The following is a 19,467-nucleotide window of genomic DNA, read 5'->3' on the forward strand; positions in this document are numbered from 1 at the left end:
AGAGGGAGGAAGGTTCAGGGTAGCCATGCCCTACAACACGGGTCTTCAGACTTGGCCCTTTTATGATTTGTGGACTTCAACTCCCAGAATTCCTCAGCCAGGAACACTGGTTGAAGAATTCTGGGAGTTGAAGTCCACAAGTCATAAAAGGGCCAAGTTTGAAGACCCCTGCCCTAGAATCTCCCTCTATTAGGTTAGAAGGATATAGCTTTATGTGTCTTTAGGTTTTATGTAAATGTACCATCACCATCATCATTTTGGTTGCCAAATTACTACAACAAAGGCTGTTCAACACTCTTCTATCCCCCAATTCCTCTATAAAATCAGATGTTGCATGTTTTCAATAGTTCTTTTGGTGTTAAAACTCTTAATTCCCTGCTGCTCGGACATTAACACATTTTTAATTTCTCGGTGCTAAACTTTCACATATAAGATGCTGTATATCCTAAATAAAAACAAGCCATTTCTTACAGAAAAAAAAAATCTGCTTCCGTTACTCACAAACAGATCTGCTTCAAGGAGAACTTTTAATAATCCACTGCACTCTAGTTTAATGTTTTTAAAACATTAAACCAACACAACGCATTAGAGTTAAAATTGTTAGTGTAAAGAACGTAGGGAAGACGCAGCATGATTCAAGCACCTCGTTCCTACCAAGTTCTTGATGACCGTTCTTAAAATGAATCCAAATCTCCAAGCTGCCTTTAAAAAAAGCATGCTTTGCAAAAACAGTCTGCTTTGGATTTGCTTCCAGTGCAAATATCAGCAAAACAAGATTAATGCAGAAGGATTCAACTGGCCACCCAACTGAAGTTGACATGCAGAACTTCTGGCCACTAATAGCCAGATCAAAGGGAACTCCCAAACTACACTGTGTAATTTACTCCTAATGAAAAATAAAGACAGAATTAAGTCACAACTGACTTGCCTCTATTCTAATATCGCCTCCCTGATGCTATCTGGCAATGTTGGTGGTGACAAGGCTGCCTTTTTTGTTGAACTAGATGTAGGTAACTGAGGGTGTCACTTGGACCTAGATACAATCCAAGATCTCGGACAAAAATCCAGTCCCTTTGCCAGAAATCTCTTACAAGAAAATCACTATGATGTAATGTGCTTTTTTTTCTTCTGTTCAATTACTGTATGCCCCTTTCCGAGAGGCTGCCTAGACAAGTCCCTGCAGTTTAATTGGCAAGGTTTTTCAGAAGCGGTTTGCCATTGCCTGTTTCCTAGGGCTGAGAGAAAGTGACTGGCCCAAGATTACTCAGTTGGCTTTGTGATTAAAGTGGGATTTGAAGTCATGACCTCTCAATTTCTGGCTAGAAACCTACCGTAAACTGGCTCTGTGATAGACCTACAGTTTTTAAAACTGTATCTGCTGCCCAACCAGAAAACAGTTTTGAATGCTGCCTCAACGACCCAAATAATTAAATTATTAGACAATTAAAGGTCCCGAATTGTTGAAGTGAGGAGAAGTATCTATCTGCAAGGCTGAGCATGTCTTTGGGGGATTATAACTATCATGGGGAAGTTAATCTATTTGTGAAATGGCTGTCCCAAAGCAAGGATTGATTAGTGGTCTAAAGGAGATACGTCTCCTAGTATACTGCAGCTCATGGGGAATATATTTCAAAGAGAACTTCAAAATGTATTGTTATTGTTAGTTGCGAAGACGTGTCCGACCCCTGGCGACCCCATGGACAACGTTCCTCCAGGCCTTCCTGTCCTCTACCATCTTCTGGAGTCCATTTAGTCTCACGCCTCCTGCTTCAGGGACTCCATCCAGCCACCTCATTCTCTGTCGTCCCCTTCTTCTCTTGCCCTCAACCTTTCCCAGCATTAGGCTCTTCACCAGTGAGTCCTTCCTTCTCATTAGGTGGCCAAAGGATTTGAGTTTCCACTTCAGGATCTGGCCTTCTCAAGAGCAGTCAGGGTTGATCTCCTCTAGGACCGGACCGGTTTGATCGCCTTGCAGTCCAAGGGACTCGCAGGAGTCTTCTCCAGCAAAATGTACACATCAAAAATATACTTAAAAATCTCACTGACAGCTAAACTTTAGGAGAACTTGCCTAGAAAATGTGTGCGGCATGGTAACTAAAAGGCCTAACTAATTTTTCATTCAATGGTTATTTTGAGACGAGAGGAGCAGCAAATAAATCTAATAAGTATGTACAAATAAATACATTTTATAGTTCTGCCACACAGTCTTTCCCATTCAATACAGTTTGGATAACAAGAGACGCCAGAATTCACTCGTGCTGGACTCCACCTGTCAAGAAGCAAAGCTAACTAAGCAAATTAGAGAGCTCTAGCCAGGCTCTGCTCTATCTGGCTGGTTTGAGACCCTGGCTTATTAAATGAGCAACAAACCATGGATTCTGATCCAAAGGCAATGCTACAACCATGTCCTATCCAACGGGATATGTCATGACTTTGAGTGACAGTGGAAGAAAAAGAGGAGGAAAAGAGACATCCTGAAGGACAGAAAATAAATTCTGAAAGACAGCTCTCTCAGACTCGTCTGTTCTTTGAGCTGGGGGGGGGGGAACAACTCTCCTAGACTCACAACTCCCTCCTTGAAGCTAGCAGAGCCTCTGCGCAACTTTGGATGGTGCGTGGGTTGCTTTCCTGGATCGTGAAGCCCTGGCCTATAACCACCCACGCCCTGGTCATCTCCCGGATGGATTACTGCAATGCGGGTCTACCCTAGACGAGTATTTGGAAGCTCCAGCTGGTACAGAACTCCAGCTGGCTCCTCAGGTGGCAACATGTGGTACCACCGTTACATCAGCTGCACCGGCTGTCAGTTTGCTTCTGGGTCCAATTCAAGGAGCTGGTGGTCATCACTTTTGAAGCTCCTTACAGCACGGATCCAGGGTATCTCAGGAACTGCCTTACCCCAATGGGACTAGCCTAGCCCGCTTGTCATCTGCCAGGAGAAGAGCCTTTTCTGCTGTGGTCCCTGCCCTCTGGAATACTCTAGTATCTGAGGTAAAATTGGGGGCCCTTCGTACTCTCTGAGCTTGGTTGTTTGCTTGCAGAGGTTTCATTACCCAAACCAGATAACATCATCAGTGCTGGGGGGAGGAGGAGGAGGAAGAGGAGGAAGGGGGGGGAAGACGACGACTGTGGGTCCTTGGTACTCGCTGAGCTTGGTGTTTTTTTTTGCAGAAGTTTCATTACCCAAACCAGGTAACATCCTCAGTGCGCTCCAATCCTTTCCAGAACTGATGTTGTTACCTAGTTGAGTAATGAAACCTCTGCAAGAAAACAACCACGCTCAAGAGCATCAAAGGCCCCTCATTTGAACCCTGAGCTACAAATATTCTCCTTTAGAGGTAAGAACCTCCCCTATTCTCCTGGACTCCTGGAAGAGTTTAAAAACTTGCCTCTGATTTGTGGCCTGGGCCCCCAGTAAGGGCTTGCTACGTTGGGAGTGGCTCATAGGATAAAGAAGATTCTCACCCCCAGGCTGCCCATGACCTTGGTTCTTAACTTTGAATCCCTTTTTCTCATTTTAATTGGTTTTAGCACTTTTTAACTTTTTACTATATTGTAATCCACCCGGAATCAATGTATTAGTCAGATGGACAGCGCAGAAATTTAACAAAAAACATATGCAAAGAGTTGCTTCAACCCATTTCAACATTTGTGTAGCTGATCCCTGGCTTTAGATCAGAATTAAGGGACCTTGGAGGTCTTCTAGTCCCAGCCCCTGCTCAATTCCCTTCCGTTCCAGACATGTGACTTTTCAGCCTCTTCTTAAAAGCCTCCAGTGTGATGGAGCACCCACAACTTCTAAAGGCAAGCCCTTCCACTGGTTGATTGTTCTCGCTGTCAGGAGATTTCTCCTTAGTCCCAGGTTGGATCTCTCCCTGTTCAGTTTCCATCCATTGATAATCATTATGGATGACCCAGCAGACAGCTTTAACGACCGATACTTTGCCTCTTCCCAGCTCCGACCTTTATCCCTCCAAGTCATGTTTTGAGATTACAAGCCCATAGGAAGAAATGTCATTGGTTATACGGAATATAAGCCACTTTAGCCTTTTGGTCTAAAGCAGACATGTTAAACTCGTGACATCACACGACGTTGCGCAACCTATCAGGACGGTTTTGCCAATGCCGGCAATGGGGTGGGCGCGGCTTCTGGATGACGCCTCCGGCCCGTGGGACAGCAGTTTGACACCCCTGGTCTAAAGTAACGTTTCTCAACAAGCCACCTTAAGACAGGTGAACCTGATGGCTGGGGAATTTGGGGTGTGGTCTACACACCCTAATGTGGCCAAGCTTGAGAAATTCTGGTCCAAAGAGAAGCTCCAAATCAGGTTTTTCCCAAATTGGGCAACTTTAAGACAGGGAATTTCTGGTTTGTTTAATCGCTTGTAGCAGGAAAAGCCAATACAAGTGAACAAACTCCAGCACATTTGTTCCACCAAAATCTGCCACTATTATGGCAACTGAACGACATCATCTCTCATCCCAATTTGCATTAGGGAAATAAACCTTCCCAGAATGCAACATTACATGGTACGTGAGCAGTGCTTTCGTTGCTAGAACTTACTATGTAAACTCATCTTATTATTTGATTAATGTTATACTATTTGGCTGTTTAAATTCTATTTTAATGTTTGCAATTCTTAAATTGGTTAACACTGTTATGTTGTTGTAAGTGTGGGTGTTTTAAATGTTGATTTAAAGCAAGAGATTCTGAGTTCAAGTCTTGCCTTAGCCATGAAAGCCAGCTGGGAGACTTTGGGCCAGTCACTCTTCCCAGCCCAATCCAGCTCACGTGGTTTTCATTGTGGGGAAAACAGGAGGAGGAAAGTATATTGTGGGTCTTTGCTGTCTTATTTGTACAGATAAATAAATCAATAAAGGTGGGATAAATAACCCTCAATGTCATGGATATAAATGGAATGAATGAACAAATACCAGTATTACCATAGAGTTGTTTGAAATTCAAATAACAGCATATTTGTGTCACAGAGACCAAAATGATTTAACAAATAATATAGGAAAGCACTTAGAGGCATTTCTGTTATGTGAGTCAGTAAGAGAATAATCTGACAAGGCTAATTATTCTTCCTTGATCTTGGAAGATGTTCACTGTAATTGGCATCATTGGGCAGATGTTCTACATCTGGCCTGGCACTGAAAAGGAACTTCAGTTTATTGCACAGATTCTCCATCTAGGAAGGCCTGATCAAAAGGAAACCGGGTTCCAAAGCCTAGGAAATAAACCAGGATGTTTCCACTTTAATCACCTTTACTTCTAAAAACTTGACAGCAAAGCTCCATGCAATACTTCCTTTTCATTATCTAAGCAGACAAGTATGGTATTTCCCAGCATATCCTGTTCGCTATCAGAAAGCTGAATAAGCAACCTGGGAAGAATGTGTACTAATCCCAAAGGAGGAGAGTCACTCAAATGAATTTAGGCAAAAACAACAGGAAGAGAAATCAGGTCAGTTGCAGAATCAGAACCAGAAAACCCACAAAACCTTCCACTGTTATCCACGCAAATCAGGGTTTGGCATTCAAAAGGTCCTAAACTTTGTGGATCAGTGGGGAGCATCTGCAACACTGAGCATAACTAAAGGGAAGCTAATCTTTTCCTGAAATAAAGGTAAAGGTTCCCCCGCACATGCGTGCTAGTCGTTTCCAACTCTAGGGGCTGGTGCTCATCTCCGTTTCAAAGCCGAAGAGCCAGCGCTTGTCCGAGGATGTCTCCGTGGTCATGTGGCCGGCATGACTAGACGCCAAAGGCGCACGGAACGCTGTTACCTTCCCACCGTAGCAGTCCCTATTTTTCTACTTGCATTTTTACGTGCTTTCGAACTGCTAGGTGGGCAGAAGCTGGGACGAGTAACAGGCGCTCACTCTGCTACACGGCACTCGGGATTCGACCCGCCAAACTGCCGACCTTCTGATCAACAAGCTCAGCGTCCTAACCCACTAAAGTACTGTTCTATAAATGATTTATGGGGAGATTAGTAGGTTTTTCTTGAGAAAATTTGTGTTTGGAGGGGGGTTAGGGATGATCTCCCCACAACTAGACAGAGCTTTGGAGAAAAAAATAACATTAAAAATCACTCAAGATAAATTACCATTCAATTTAGGGCTATTTGATATATGGAGACAGAAAAATAGCTTGAATTGCGTGCAAGTACACACATTTTTAAGAAAGACTTACGGTAGATCTTTTTTTAAGAACAGATATGATTGACAAGCTCGGCGTCCTAACCCACTGAGCCACCGCATCCCTTTTTCCTGAAATAGTTACCCCAAAACAAGAAAGGATGGAAGGGGCCAAAGGAGATATCTGGTGGTATACTGCTGCCTGGGGATAATGTATTTTAAAGAGAATCCAATTTAATGTGAGAAACACGCATGAACTTTAAAAAGTGTACAATACATTTTTTTAAAAAAAATCTCATATTCAAAAGCTAGCCTTCTCTTTCCAGCCACCACTCAAAGATACAAAATAAACCTTGAAAGTTCCTGTATTTAAAATAAATCTCATTTATCAAATCACTAAACTTCTGATTGAAAAGGCTTACCACTTTGGCAACCACTTCCTCTATTTCAAAGGGCCAAAAAAATTAGGGAAACAAAAACATGTAAAAGAAGACCACTTTAAGACCAAAGAGGAGTGAAGATTATATTTTTTTCCAAACCCAAAGCTAAGGCAATAATGGCTTACTCTCAAACTATAAATGTACTTTTCAAAAAAGATTTGCTTGAATTTTTTTTTTAAAAAAAGAAAACAGGACAAAAAAAACTTTAAATTGACCAAATCAGGAACTACCAAATCAAACCTCACTCCTGGAAATATCTCTTCCAAATGATTGCAACAACGATCATCAGGATAAATACTATACAAAGTTAACAGTTTAGGTCATAACATCAAAGGAGTGCTTAGAAAAGCTGGCAATCAACAAGAATTTGATCTTTGCTGTACAACAAAACTCTAAGAAACAAAGCAAGTCCTGGGGCAATAATAGCAAAACACCCTTGGGAGCACTAACAAATAATATAGATAAAAAGCAAAAAAACATGTAAATGATTCTATATGGTAACAAGACATTCCTGTTACACTTGATAACCTCCTTTGCTGCCAATGCTTTGTGCCACCCTGCCCATCCCTGAGCTACCCAATGCCTGGCCCTTATTTAAACATTCAACTATTATGCTTAGCAGGGCAAGACAGTTCTGGAGAAAAGGTAATAAGCTGGCATATTTAGAATTGAGAACCTAACTGTAGGAGGGTGGGGGAAGGAAATGAGACTGGGGGGGGGAAGGGCGGTAGAATCTATTAATTAGACTGGTTCACTCCCATCTTTTTTCTCCACCTGAATGAAATGTCCTTGCTCTTATTAAAAGTACGTTTGGCTAGAATTAACTGAACGGACTCTGAATAGCAGACTAACTGCTTACTGGTACAAATACCATGGGGATAGGATGCTAAAGAAATACTTCTGTTCCTAACCATTTTACGCCCCCCCCCATACTCTTCTTTGCTCTTTTATTAAGAGCAATTTTTTTTTGCAGCACAGAAAAGCTGGTCTTGAGTTCAAGGGTCACTTCCAAGGATCTCAAGTCTAGAGCAGGGGTAGGCAACCTTGGCTCTTTTATGACTCGTGAACTTCAACTCCCAGAATTCCTGAGCCAGCATAGCTCTTCATGACTTGTGGACTTCAACTCCCAGAATTCCTGAGCCAGCACAGCTCTTCATGACTTGTGGACTTCAACTCCCAGAATTCCTGAGCCAGCACAGCTCTTCATGACTTGTGGACTTCAACTCCCAGAATTCCTCAGCCAGCATGGGGAACTGTGGCCCCTTCATGACTTGTGGACCTCTCCCTTTCTCCTCAGCACAGCTGGCTCGGGGATTCTGGGAGTTGAAGTCCACACGTCTTAAAGTTGCCAAGGTTGCCTACCCCTGGTCTAGTGTTTTCTACAAGCCAAAGTTGTTTAAAAAAAAAGACCAGAAGATTCTGAAACGGATTATTGTGCCCTGGCTAAAGGAGGGGGGCAAAGGGGTGCGAGATATGCACCCCTCCATTCTACGGGCCACCCAACCCAGGTGGAGCCCCCCCCTCATCTCCGCAGCCCGACACCCCCCCCCTGCATCTGTGCTGCCTCCAGAAAGGCTAGGTCAGGGGTAGGCAACCTCGGCTCTTTTATGACTCGTGGACTTCAACTCCCAGAATTCCTGAGCCAGCCAAGCTGGCTCAGGAATTCTGGGAGTTGAAGTCCACGAGTCATAAAAGAGCCGAGGTTGCCTACCCCTGGGCTAGGTAAGTGAAGAACCCCGACTTTGACCAAGCTGCCAAGATTCATTAGATGCCGAGATCCTTTCTCCCCCACCCCCCAAAAGAAGGGGGGGCTGCCCTGGGTGTCCCCGTCAGAGATGAAAGGGGTCCCTAAAGGAGACCTTCCCCTCTAGAAGCGAGGCTCATTTCATTTCTCTTCTCCTCTCTCTCTCACACACACACACACACACACACCCCACCCCGCACACATTCCTCGGGAAGGGCGAAGCCACAGCCCAGATTTTTCCCCCACACACACACCCGCGCACAACAGCCCTGCGAGGCAGGACGGGCGGGAAGGTCAGGGCTGGGCCAAGGTCACGAGGGGCAGCTTCGGATGCCCCCCCCCCGAGGAGAAAGAGAGACCCCTTCCCGGAGGGCGGGGCCGGGGGGGCTCCCCGAGAGCCTCGTCCTGCTCTCCAGGCGGCCCAGAGAGGAGCGACCGCCCCGCCAGGAAGCCTCTCCGCCCGGCTGCGGGCAGGGCGGGGGGGGGGCGGGGGTCTTCTCCACCCACCGGCGGGAGGGGGGGCGAGGGCGGCGTACCTTTGAAGAGATAGTCGTACTCGTCGTCGCGGGAGCCCCCCATGGCGGCAATGGCGGCCTCTGAGAGAAGAAGGAAGCGCAGGAAGAGCCAAGGGCCGCTCCCTCCCTGCAGCGGCCGCTCCCTCCGCCTTCGGATCAGTGACGCTCCGGTTCCGCCCCCTGACCGGCCTCGCTCGCTGCTCTCCGCCCACCCGGGACGCCTTCCGGGGTCAGCCGCGCTTCCGGGATTAGTCCTTCCGTAGGGGCTTTTCCGGTCCCGACGGAGGAAAGGCAGAGACGCGAGGGCTAGTGCGTCTCCTCCAGAGGTTTCCGGCCAGAGCGGAAAAAGGAAGGCCTAAAATCGGCTGCCGGAAGTGTCTCTTGTGAGTCGACGCCGGAAGTGGGCTGCCTGGCTGACTCTCTGATTTTGATCTCGAAGGGCGGGGGAGCGAGGAACCTCCCGCGACTCGCTCGCCACGAGCACGGCGGCCACTGGGCGGCGCCCACGAGAGGCAGAGCTGCCCTTTGCTGCCCCTACCGGTCACCAGGCTCGTTGCAGCCAGGAATCGGGGAACTGCAAAAAAAAAAAAAGAGAGAGGTGGGAAGAGAGAGGCGGGGGTTGCAAAGGGCTTATGCCCCTGAGCATGCACAGAGTGCCGCCTTCTCCGCCCCCCGGCTTGTATGTTTCCTTTGCAAAAGTTCGAGTCTGGCTGCAATTCCCCCTCGCTGCCGCAGAGCATGCGCAGAAGTCCTCTTTCTGCCCAAAGGCAGCAGCGGTTCCCCTTCTCCTCCCCCCCCCGCTTTGCACGCGCGGAATGCAAAGAATGCCCTCTGTGCATGCTCGGTGGCGTGCATTCCGAGTGGGTCGTGCACGAGCCGGCTTCCTCCCAACAGGGCGGAGCAGCCCTGAAAGTCGCCCTCCCACTCCAGACACAAGGAGGCCTTTTCGCCGGGCGAGAAAGGAAGCCTCCGCCGAGGCGGCTTTTCTGCAGGCTCCTGACGGCCCCAGCGGCGCTGCGGTTCCATGGTGTAATGGTTAGCACTCTGGACTCTGAATCCAGCGATCCGAGTTCAAATCTCGGTGGAACCTGCCTGGCAGCCCGCTTTTGACACACACACACACCCACACCATCTCTCTTTTTAATGTTTAGCTGCTTCTTCCCCTGGGGAGCTTCCTCTGGACCTGCTTCTGCCGCTGGTGGTGGTTTTTTTGTTTTCGTTTTCATTTAAAATCAGCGTTTTTCAAGTCTGGCCGCTTTAACGGGTGGACTTCAACTCCCAGAATTCCCCATTCCAGCTTCCCAGGGTTCGCCTGGCTCTGCAAGGAGCTAAAATGAGCCCCTCCAATTCGGGAGTAGAGTAGAGTACAGCTTAGTAGAAGTATTAGAATTCTTTATTAGGAAAGTATTCGTCTCCGGTGCAGAAGCTCTCAGGGTCTTCTAGTCCAGCCCCCAACTCAAGCAGGAGAATCTCTGCAGGTTTTTAAGACCAGGGGTAGACAGCCTCGCCTCTTTTATGACTCGTGGACTTCAACTCCCAGAATTCCTGAGTCAGCATGGCTGGTTCAGGAATTCTGGGTATTGAAGTCCACGAGTCATAAAAGAGCCGAGCTTGCCTACCCCTGGTCTTAAAAACCTCCAGTGATGGAGCGCCCAGGATTTCTGGAGGCCAGCTGTTCCACGGGTTGATTTTCCTCACTGACAGGACGTTTCTCCTTAATTCCAGGTTGTGTCAGAATCCCTTTATATCACATTTCATAAATGTATAGGTAGAACATTGTGCTTATTCTGGGGATTCTGCCATCTCTCCGAGGGAGGGGGGGAGAGGATGGTTACTTAAGGCGATCTTCAAACAACAGGGAAACGTTTGAACTGGGGGAGGGAGGGGGAGAGACAGATCTGGATCGCATCTCCATTTACAACTGAAAAGGAAGAAGCAATAACAATAAAAACAAGGAGAGTTTCCCTTTCCCACGGAAGGGCCTGACACCTAAGCAAATGATGAGAGCCTGACCAAATGGATGAGGGGAGGGGCTGAAATGGGAATGCTTTATATAGGATTGAAATGTAACTTTGTTAGATTCCGTTTTGTATTGCCACAATCGATTCCATCCTAGTAAACATTTTCCTTTTGGACTAAACTTGCATCCAAGAGTTCTTATTTCCTAAGATGTGGATTGAGGTGGGTCCTGATAGGTTGCTTCTCTCTTTGGTCAGTTTCCAACCATTGTTTCTTGTCCTTCCTTCTGGTGCTTTTGTTAATAACGTGACCCCCTCTTCTTTGTGGCAGCCCCTCAAATACTGGAATACTGCTATCATGTCTCCCCTATTTCTTCTTTTCTTTAGACTAGCCAAACCCAAGTCCTGCAGCCGTTCTTCGTATGTTTTGGTCTCCAGACCTTGGATCATCTTAGTTGCTCTTCTCTAAACTTTTTCCAAACTCTCAACATCTTTGTGATATGGTGTCCAAAATTGGCTGCAGTGTTCCAGGTGCGGTCTTATTAGGGCTTTGTAAAGTGGTACTAATACTTCACGTGATCTTGATTCTTTGCCTCTGTTTATACAACCCAGGATTGTATTAGCTTTTTTGGCGGCTGCTGCACACGGCTGGCTCATAGTCAAGTGATCATCCACTAGGACTTCAAGGTCCCTCTCAGAGTTACTGTTTTTGAGCCAGGTCTCACCTAATCTGCATTTATATCTTTGATTTTTCCTGCCTGAATGTAAAACTGTACTTTTCTCCACATTGAAACTCATTTTGTTGGATAGGGCCCATTGTTCAAGTTTCTCAAGATCTTTTTGCATCCTGAGTTTGACTTCTGGGGTATTGGCTATTCCTGCCGGTTAGTGTCATTGCAAATTTGATGAGTTCCCCTTCAATTTACCCATCTATGAAGATATTGAAGAGTACTGGGCCTAAGATGGAACCATGTGGTACCCCACTTTTACTTCTCTCCATATGGTTGTAGTGCCATCAAGGACTACTCATTGAGTACAGTTTGCCAGACAGCTACAGACCCATCTGGTGGTTGTCTATTCCACCGTTTTCTAGCTTACCAAGGAGTAGGTTGTGGTCTACCTTATCAAATGCCTTACTGAAGTCTAAGTATACTACGTGCACAGTATTTCGCTGGTCTATTATTTCATTCTTTGATAAAGTGACTAAACTAAGATTGGTTTGGCATGATTTGTTTTTGACAAACCCATGCTGGCTACTAGTTATAACTTTGTTTGCAGATCTGGTTTTTGATTATCTTTTCTAGGATCTTCCCAGGTATTGATGTTAAACTGATTGGTTTATATAGTTTCCTAGTCCATTTTTTTCTCCTTTCTTGAAGATGGGAACCACATTAGCCCTTTTCCAATCCTCAAATACTTCCCCGGTGCTCCAGGATTTTTGAAAGATATGGTGCAATGGTTCTGAGATAACATCTGCCAGCTCCTTCAGAACACTGGGATGTAATATGTCGGGTCCTGGTAATTTATATTCGTCAAGGTCAGATAGATGTTCTTTTACCATTTTCCTGCTTATTTTAATTTTTGTTTCTAGTTTGTCTTTTGCAGTGGGGTTTTTTTTTTGGTATGTTGGGCTATAGTTTCTTTTGTGTGAAGACTGATGCAAAGAATGAGTTAAGCAGCTCTGCTTTCTCCCTGTTGCCTGTTACTTCCTTGCCATCTTTTCTCTTTAGTGGACCTAGAGTTACCTTGACTTTTTTCTTGTTGTTAATATGTTGGAAGAAACTTTTTTTTATTATCCATGATTTCTGTTGCAAGTCTTTGTTCATTCTGAGCCTTTGCTTTCCTGACTTCATCTCTGCATGTTCTGGCTGTCTGCTGATAATCAGCCTTAGTTATATGCTCCTCTTTCCATTTTTTGTATTTGTCCTTTTTCTCTTTCAGTTTGTGAAAGAGATCTTTGTGCAGTCATGCTGGTTTCTTCTTGAATTTCCTGTTTTTCTTTTTCAGTGGTATTGTGCTAGTATGGGCTTTTATGATCGCCTTTGTCAAAGTTTCCCATGCTTCTTGGGTTGTTTTCCCCTTTACGATCTTCATCCATGGAATCTTTCCTAGGTTCTCTCTGAGTTTGTTAAAAATCGGATCTTTTGAAGTTTAGGACACTGGTTGGATTGTTTACTATTGCTAGTGTTTGCGTTATATGAAATTCCAGTCTGACGTGGTCACTTTCACCCATAATAGAAGGTGGTAGAAAAGATGAGAAGGATAACAGCAATACAGCCCTACTACATGGGTAAATATCCTTGGACATGACAGTGCTGTGGGAATTAGGTGTTTAGCAGAGGGATGTCTGGTTGTTTCGGCACTATCCTGAGAGGAGGAGTTGGAAGAGTTTGTGTCCAGGATGTGCGGGGTCTGTAGATACTTTCTCAGATTTCTTTCAAACCCATGCACTATACAGGTCATCAGTGGAAGGCAAGCTGGTGGCAATTGTTTTTTTTCCCTTCAGTCTTAATTATCCATTAAAGTCTGTACCTGTCCTGTTTGGTTGCTGTTCTCTAATCTTGACAAACCCACTTGCAAAATTCTCTCACACACACACCCCCAGCTAGGAAGTGTGGAGGGGGTAGATGACAAGTCCCAGAATGGAAAGATGGGGTGACCCAGGGTCTTGCCCCTTTCTGCAGAAATGAAGACAATTGCACACAAAATCCACCACCTGCCAATTCCTCTGCAGTCCTTTAGCTTATTCTCTGCAAAGATTGCCAGCATTTCTCTGATGAAGGTGCCAATTTGCTCATGAAAGCCCCCAAAGCAGAACAAATGACAGATCTTGCTGAAGACTTTGAAGAAATATTTATTGCATCAGTGGGATGACTCAAAAATAAGACCGATTCCTGGATTTTAATTTCAACATCTGCTTCCAAAGAGAAGGAATGGCAAAGGAAAAAAAGAGGTGACGAAACATCAGCTGGGATGAAGGTACAAATATTAAATTGAGGCCTAGGTGGCAGTAGGTAGCCAGGTTTGACTGATCTTAAAATGCCAGCAGAATTTGATCTGGCAAGGATTGCATTTGCAGAAGGGTCAATCCTGGACTGGAAAGTCAGAGATACATACCATGTGGCAGATCACTTTTCTGGGACAACTCCCTAGAGATCTCAACTGTCCAACAAGGTAGTTAGTAACTTAAAGCTGTTATCCTGCCAAACATTTTGATGACGGCTCTTTGGTGCTATCTGAGCTTGGTTGTTTTCCTGCAACTAGATATTCTAGTTTTATTAACAGAACGACACAGTTGGAAGGCACCTTGGAGGTCTTCTAGCCCAACTCGCCGCTCAAGCAGGAGACTCTAGTCCAGGGGTAGGCAACCTCGGCTCTTTTATGACTCATGGACTTCAACTCCCAGAATTCCTGAGCCAGCATGGGGAAACTATGGCCCCTTCATGACTGATGGACTTCAACTCCCAGAATTCCTAAGCCAGCTTGGCTCAGCTTGGAAACCTCTCCCTTTCCCCTCAGCATGGCTGGCTCAGGAATTCTGGGAGTTGAAGTCCACAAGTCATAAAAGAGCCGAGGTTGCCTACCCCTACCATTTCAGACAAATGGCTCTCCAGTCTCTTCTTAAAAGCCTCCAGTGAGGGAACACCCAGAACTTCTGAAGGCGAGCCATTCCACTGATTCGTTGTTCTCAGGAAAGTTCTCTTTGCTTCTAGGTTGCTTCTCTTCTCATCCATTTTTCTTGTCTTTCCTTCTGGTGCTTTGGAAAATAGGCTGATGCCTTCTTCTTTGTGGCAACCCCTCAAACATTGGAACACTGCTATCATGTCACCCCCTAGTCCAGGGGTCTTCAAACTCGGCCCTTTTATGACTCATGGACTTCAACTCCCAGAATTCCTCAGCCAGCATGCCTGGCTGAGAAATTCTGGGAGTTGAAGTCCATGAGTCATAAAAGGGCCGGGTTTGAAGACCTCTGCCCTAGTCCTTCTGCTCATTAAACTACACACACTCAATTCCTGCAACTAGCTAACATCGTCTGTGCTAGTGATAGGACTAGCACTGATGGGGTTACCAGGTTGGGCAAAGAAACGTCTGCAAGAAAACAAGGAAGCTCGGAGAGCACCAAGAACTCACACTTCAACCCTGAGCTACAAATATTCTCCTTTATTGGAAGCCCTTGAATCTTTCCCGTTTTTTTCAATACTGTCTTCTCTCTGTTGAGTGTCTCTCTCTCTCTCTTTCTCTTGTTTTCTGCTCTCATTTTGCCTTGGTTTGATCTTCTGTTATTTCACTTTTTTTTAGGGTGAATATATTTTTAACAGATAGAAACCGTATCCAGGTAAACGTTGACTTACAATCGTTTGTTTCACGCCCATTTGAAGTGAAGACACTGCTGAGAAAAGTTATGTAGGATGATCCTCACGTTTATGACTCCACGGTTTGCGTGATCAAACTTTGGGCACCTGGAAACCTGCATGTGTTTATGAAGGCTGTAGTGTCCCATGGCCACATGTTGACATTTGTGACCTTCCCAGGGGGAAACTGGATTTGCTTAACCGCAACAAAAATGTCATAAAATCAGACGTGGTTCACTTAACTATTGCATTGCTTAGTTCCAGTTCCAAACGGGGTAATAAGACGAGGACTGCTTGTATATATTATTATTATATATACAAGAGCCTTGGTGGAGCAGTGGGCTAATGCCTCCTTAAGTAACACCAGCTGCCTGCAATTAGTGCAGGTTCGCATCCCACCAGGCTCAAGGTTGACTCAGCCTTCCATCCTTCCGAGGTAGGTAAAATGAGGACCCAGATTGTTGGGGGCAATAAGCTGACTTTGTAATAATGCCGCTTGGGGTGTGTGTGAAAGCCCTAATAAGCAGGCATAGACATAGAATGAAGGCTACTGCTAAGCTTGTAAGCCGCCCTGAGTCTTCGGAGAAGGGCGGGATATAAATGGAATTAAAATAAATAAAATAAAATTAAAATAAATATATACAAGGACTACTTGTATATATTATTATTTTATTATATAATATTATTATTATAGTAATATATAGTATTCGTGCCTCTTTATAAAGCCTTAGTAAGGCCACACCCGGAATACTGCATTCAGTTGTGGTCACTACATTACAAAAAAGATGTTGAGACTTTGGGAAAAGTGCAAAAAAGAGCAACTTAAGATGATTAAAGGCCGTGAAACTAAAACATATGAAGAACGGTTGCAGGATTTGGGTTTGGCCAGTCTAGAGAATAGAAGGACTAGGGGGGGGACATGTCAGCAGTCTTCCAGTATTTGAGAGGCTGCCACAAAGAGGAGGGGGGTCAATTTATTTCCCGAAGCACCAGAGGACAGGACAAGAAACAACGGATGGAAACTAATCAGGGAGAGAAACAACCTGTAACTAAGGAGAAACTTCCTAACAGTGAGAACAATCAACCAGTGAAACGGCTTCCTTCCAGAAGTTGTGGGCGCTCCATCACTGGAGGTTTTGAAGAAGAGACTGGACAGCCACTTGTTTGGAATCGTATAAGGTCTCCTGCTTGAGCAGGGGGCTGGACTAGAAGACCTCTAAGGTTCCTTCCAGCTCTATTCTGATTGATTGATATGGAATGTGTGACAAAAATATTTTTAAAATTAAAAAGTTTGAAATTTCAGACCACTTGATCTGGGCTTCAAAATCTCAGACCCAGATGACGTGATCAAAACACTATCTGGTTGTTGTTTTTTTTCATGTACAGCAGGGGTGTCAGACTGCGTGCCCGTTGCATCATACGGAGGCCGTGCCCAGCCCAGCTCCGGCAATGGGGAAGAAGTCGTGGCAAGTTTGACACCTGTGATGTACAGCATAAAAAAAAACACAGGAGAATCTTTAGCCACACTGTTGCAATCACCAACTTGACCACCTAATGATCATACCTGTAGACACCCTTGGTAGACCCTCTAGAACTGGAGTCTCCAAAATTGGCCACTTTAAGACTTGTGGACTCAATTCCCAGAATTCCTCAGCCAGCCAGCCACGGGAGTTGAATTCCACAAGTCTGAAAAGTGGCCAAGTTTGGAGACCCTACACTGGAAGGTCACCTGTATTTCTTTGCAGTGATCTAAAAGAGTGCCTGGAATCTGGCAGCCGGGATCCATGCCAACTTTCCCAACTTGGTCAGTTCAAAAAGAAAAACACTCAAGCCCGTGGTTAGGCAAAAGTACACTTTGCTTAAAAACCAAGTGGTTACAGAAGAAGCAAAGCTGGATCTGAGGTTTTTGCACCCAAAGCATATGGTTAACTTTCCCTTGTTCCCACCTTCCCCCCCCCCCCGGTGATCAACAAATGTCCAATTGTTGTTGTTAGTTGCAAGTCGTGTCCGACCCATCGCAACCCCATGGACAACGTTCCTCCAGGCCTTCCTGTCCTCTACCATCTTCTGGAGTCCATTTAAGCTCACGCCTACTGCTTCAGAGACTCCACTTCTCTTGCTCTCAACCTTTCCCAGCATTAGGCTCTTCTCCAGTGAGTCCTTCCTTCTCATTAGGTGGCCAAAGTATTTGAGTTTCAGCTTCAGGATCTGGCCTTCTAAAGAGCAGTCAGGGTTGATCTCCTCTAGGACTGACCGGTTTGATCGCCCTGCAGTCCAAGGGACTCGCAGGAGTCTTCTCCAACACCATAGTTCAAAGGCCTCAATTCTTTGGCGCTCAGCCTTTCTTATGGTCCAACTTTCACAGCCATACATTGCAACTGGGAAGACCATGGCCTTGACTATACAATGTCCAATTAGATACTAACAAATTGTCTTCGTGGGCTGAGTGGTTCTGCATTCCTTAGTGTGACTTTGGAAGGGCCGGTGGCTCTCACGGGACAGTCCAATGCTTAGTTTTGATTCCTCCTGTCCTACCTTCCCCCTTATCTCACCCGGCAGTTCTCCCTCCCCGTTAACCATGACAGGCTGACAGCAGGCAATGCAGAGCGTAGCAGGTTGGTAGCTCTGACAATCCAGCTTAGTCAACCTCTGGATGAATTTGTAGAACAGACTATATACAGCTGAACCACCCATGATGAGCAAGATTGCTCTCTCCAGAAGATGCAAAACAGGTGACATGATAAAGCGTGGTTGAGCGTCCTCCCCTGTGGTCACACAACCCTGACACTTTGGAAACCATAGGCCAGGTAGAATTTCCTGTTTTTCAATGCTACACATTTTTTTAAAAAAAGCAAATTGCCTTGATAAGCGTTGGGCTTCCATGCACGGAGGTGGAAGCAGAACGTCACCCAATTCCTCCTGGCTTCTTTCCATCCACCACTAAACCACTAAAAATAAAAATAAAAATTCAGAACAACGGAAGAAGCTGCTCACTTCGTCAGACTTTAAACGAGACACCGAATCAGGCTGGAAGTATAGGAGGTAGGTATAGGAGGTATGTGAGGAAGGGATTGAAGTGCTGGATTTTAAGAAGTCCAAGCCGCACTTGGAATACTGCATCCAGTTCTGGTTACCACAGGATAAAAAAGATGTTGAGACTCTGGAAAGAGTACAGAGAAGAGCAACAGACATGATTAGGGGGACTGGAGGCTAAGACACATGAAGAACGGTTGCAGGAATTGGGTATGTCCAGTCTAGAGAAAAGAAGGACAAGGGGGTGATAGCAATATTTGAGAGGCTCTTATAAAGACAAGGAGGTCACACTGTTTTCCAGAGCACCAGAAGGCAAGATAAGAACCATAGATGGAAACTAATCAAGGAGAGAAGCAACCTAGAACTACGGAGAAATTTCCTGACGGCGAGAACAATCAACCAGTGGAACGATTTGCTTCCAGAAATTGTGGGTGTTCCAACACTGGAGGCTTTTAAGAAGAGACCGGGCTGGAACGGTACATGGTGTCCTGCTTGAAGGGGTTGGACTAGAAGACCTCCAAGGTCCTTTTCAAATCTATTATTCTATGTGCTGTGAATTTTTCCATTCTGTATTCAGCAAGGAACCATCCATTTTAGGCAGCACAGATGGGGATATGAACTTTTCCCCTTCCATGTTTTTAAGCCCCCAGAGAAGCAGAGCTTCCGAAGCACAACTGACATTTTGAGAGAGGCTCCCCTTGATGTGGTTGGGATTTGGAAAAACATTTAGCAGGAACACAGGCCAAGAGGCTTGATTCACACAACGTGGCATCGAATCCCTGGGCTCTGTTCTGCCTCTTTAGATTTCTGCCTCTTCCCTAATATAAGAATACCAGATGTCTGTCCAAAACCAAAATTGCAGCATTCTGATTAATATGGAAAACTGTTCTGATGTTCCAATGCTTCTCACAGGTAAATGTCTTCTAGCAGAAATCCTGTGGTGCCTGCTCAGAATACATTCAAAGACAAGTAGCCCTCGAGTTACAATAGTTTGTCTAGTGACTGTTCGAAGTTACAACGTGGCTAAAAAAAGTGACTTACAAGCATTTCTCACACTTATGACCTTAGCAGCATCCCCATGGTAGGCAGCTTTGGCTCTTTTATGACTCATGGACTTCAACTCCCAGAATTCCTGAGCCAGCATGGGGGAACTATGGCCCCTTCATGACTGGTGGACTTCAACTCCCAGAATTCCTGAGCCAGCATGGGGGAACTATGGCCCCTTCATGACTGGTGGACTTCAACTCCCAGAATTCCTGAGCCAGCATGGGGGAACTATGGCCC

The 19,467-nt window shown here is 45.5% G+C and overlaps 1 protein-coding gene across 1 annotated transcript in view; it reads right to left on the reverse strand.

Moving 5' to 3' along the window:
• Positions 1–9,034, reverse strand: part of RAB11A (RAB11A, member RAS oncogene family) — a 42,133-nt gene extending 33,099 nt beyond the window's left edge. Inside the window, exon 1 of the mRNA XM_081337664.1 lies at positions 8,862–9,034. Coding sequence (XP_081193790.1) covers positions 8,862–8,904 — 43 coding nt within the window. The 5' untranslated portion in view covers positions 8,905–9,034. The remainder of the gene's footprint in view (positions 1–8,861) is intronic.
• Positions 9,035–19,467: the final 10,433 nt, after the last annotated feature.

The sequence above is a fragment of the Vipera berus genome, assembly GCF_964194415.1.
Source record: "Vipera berus genome assembly, chromosome: 12".
NCBI classification, from domain to species: Eukaryota; Metazoa; Chordata; class Lepidosauria; order Squamata; family Viperidae; genus Vipera; species Vipera berus.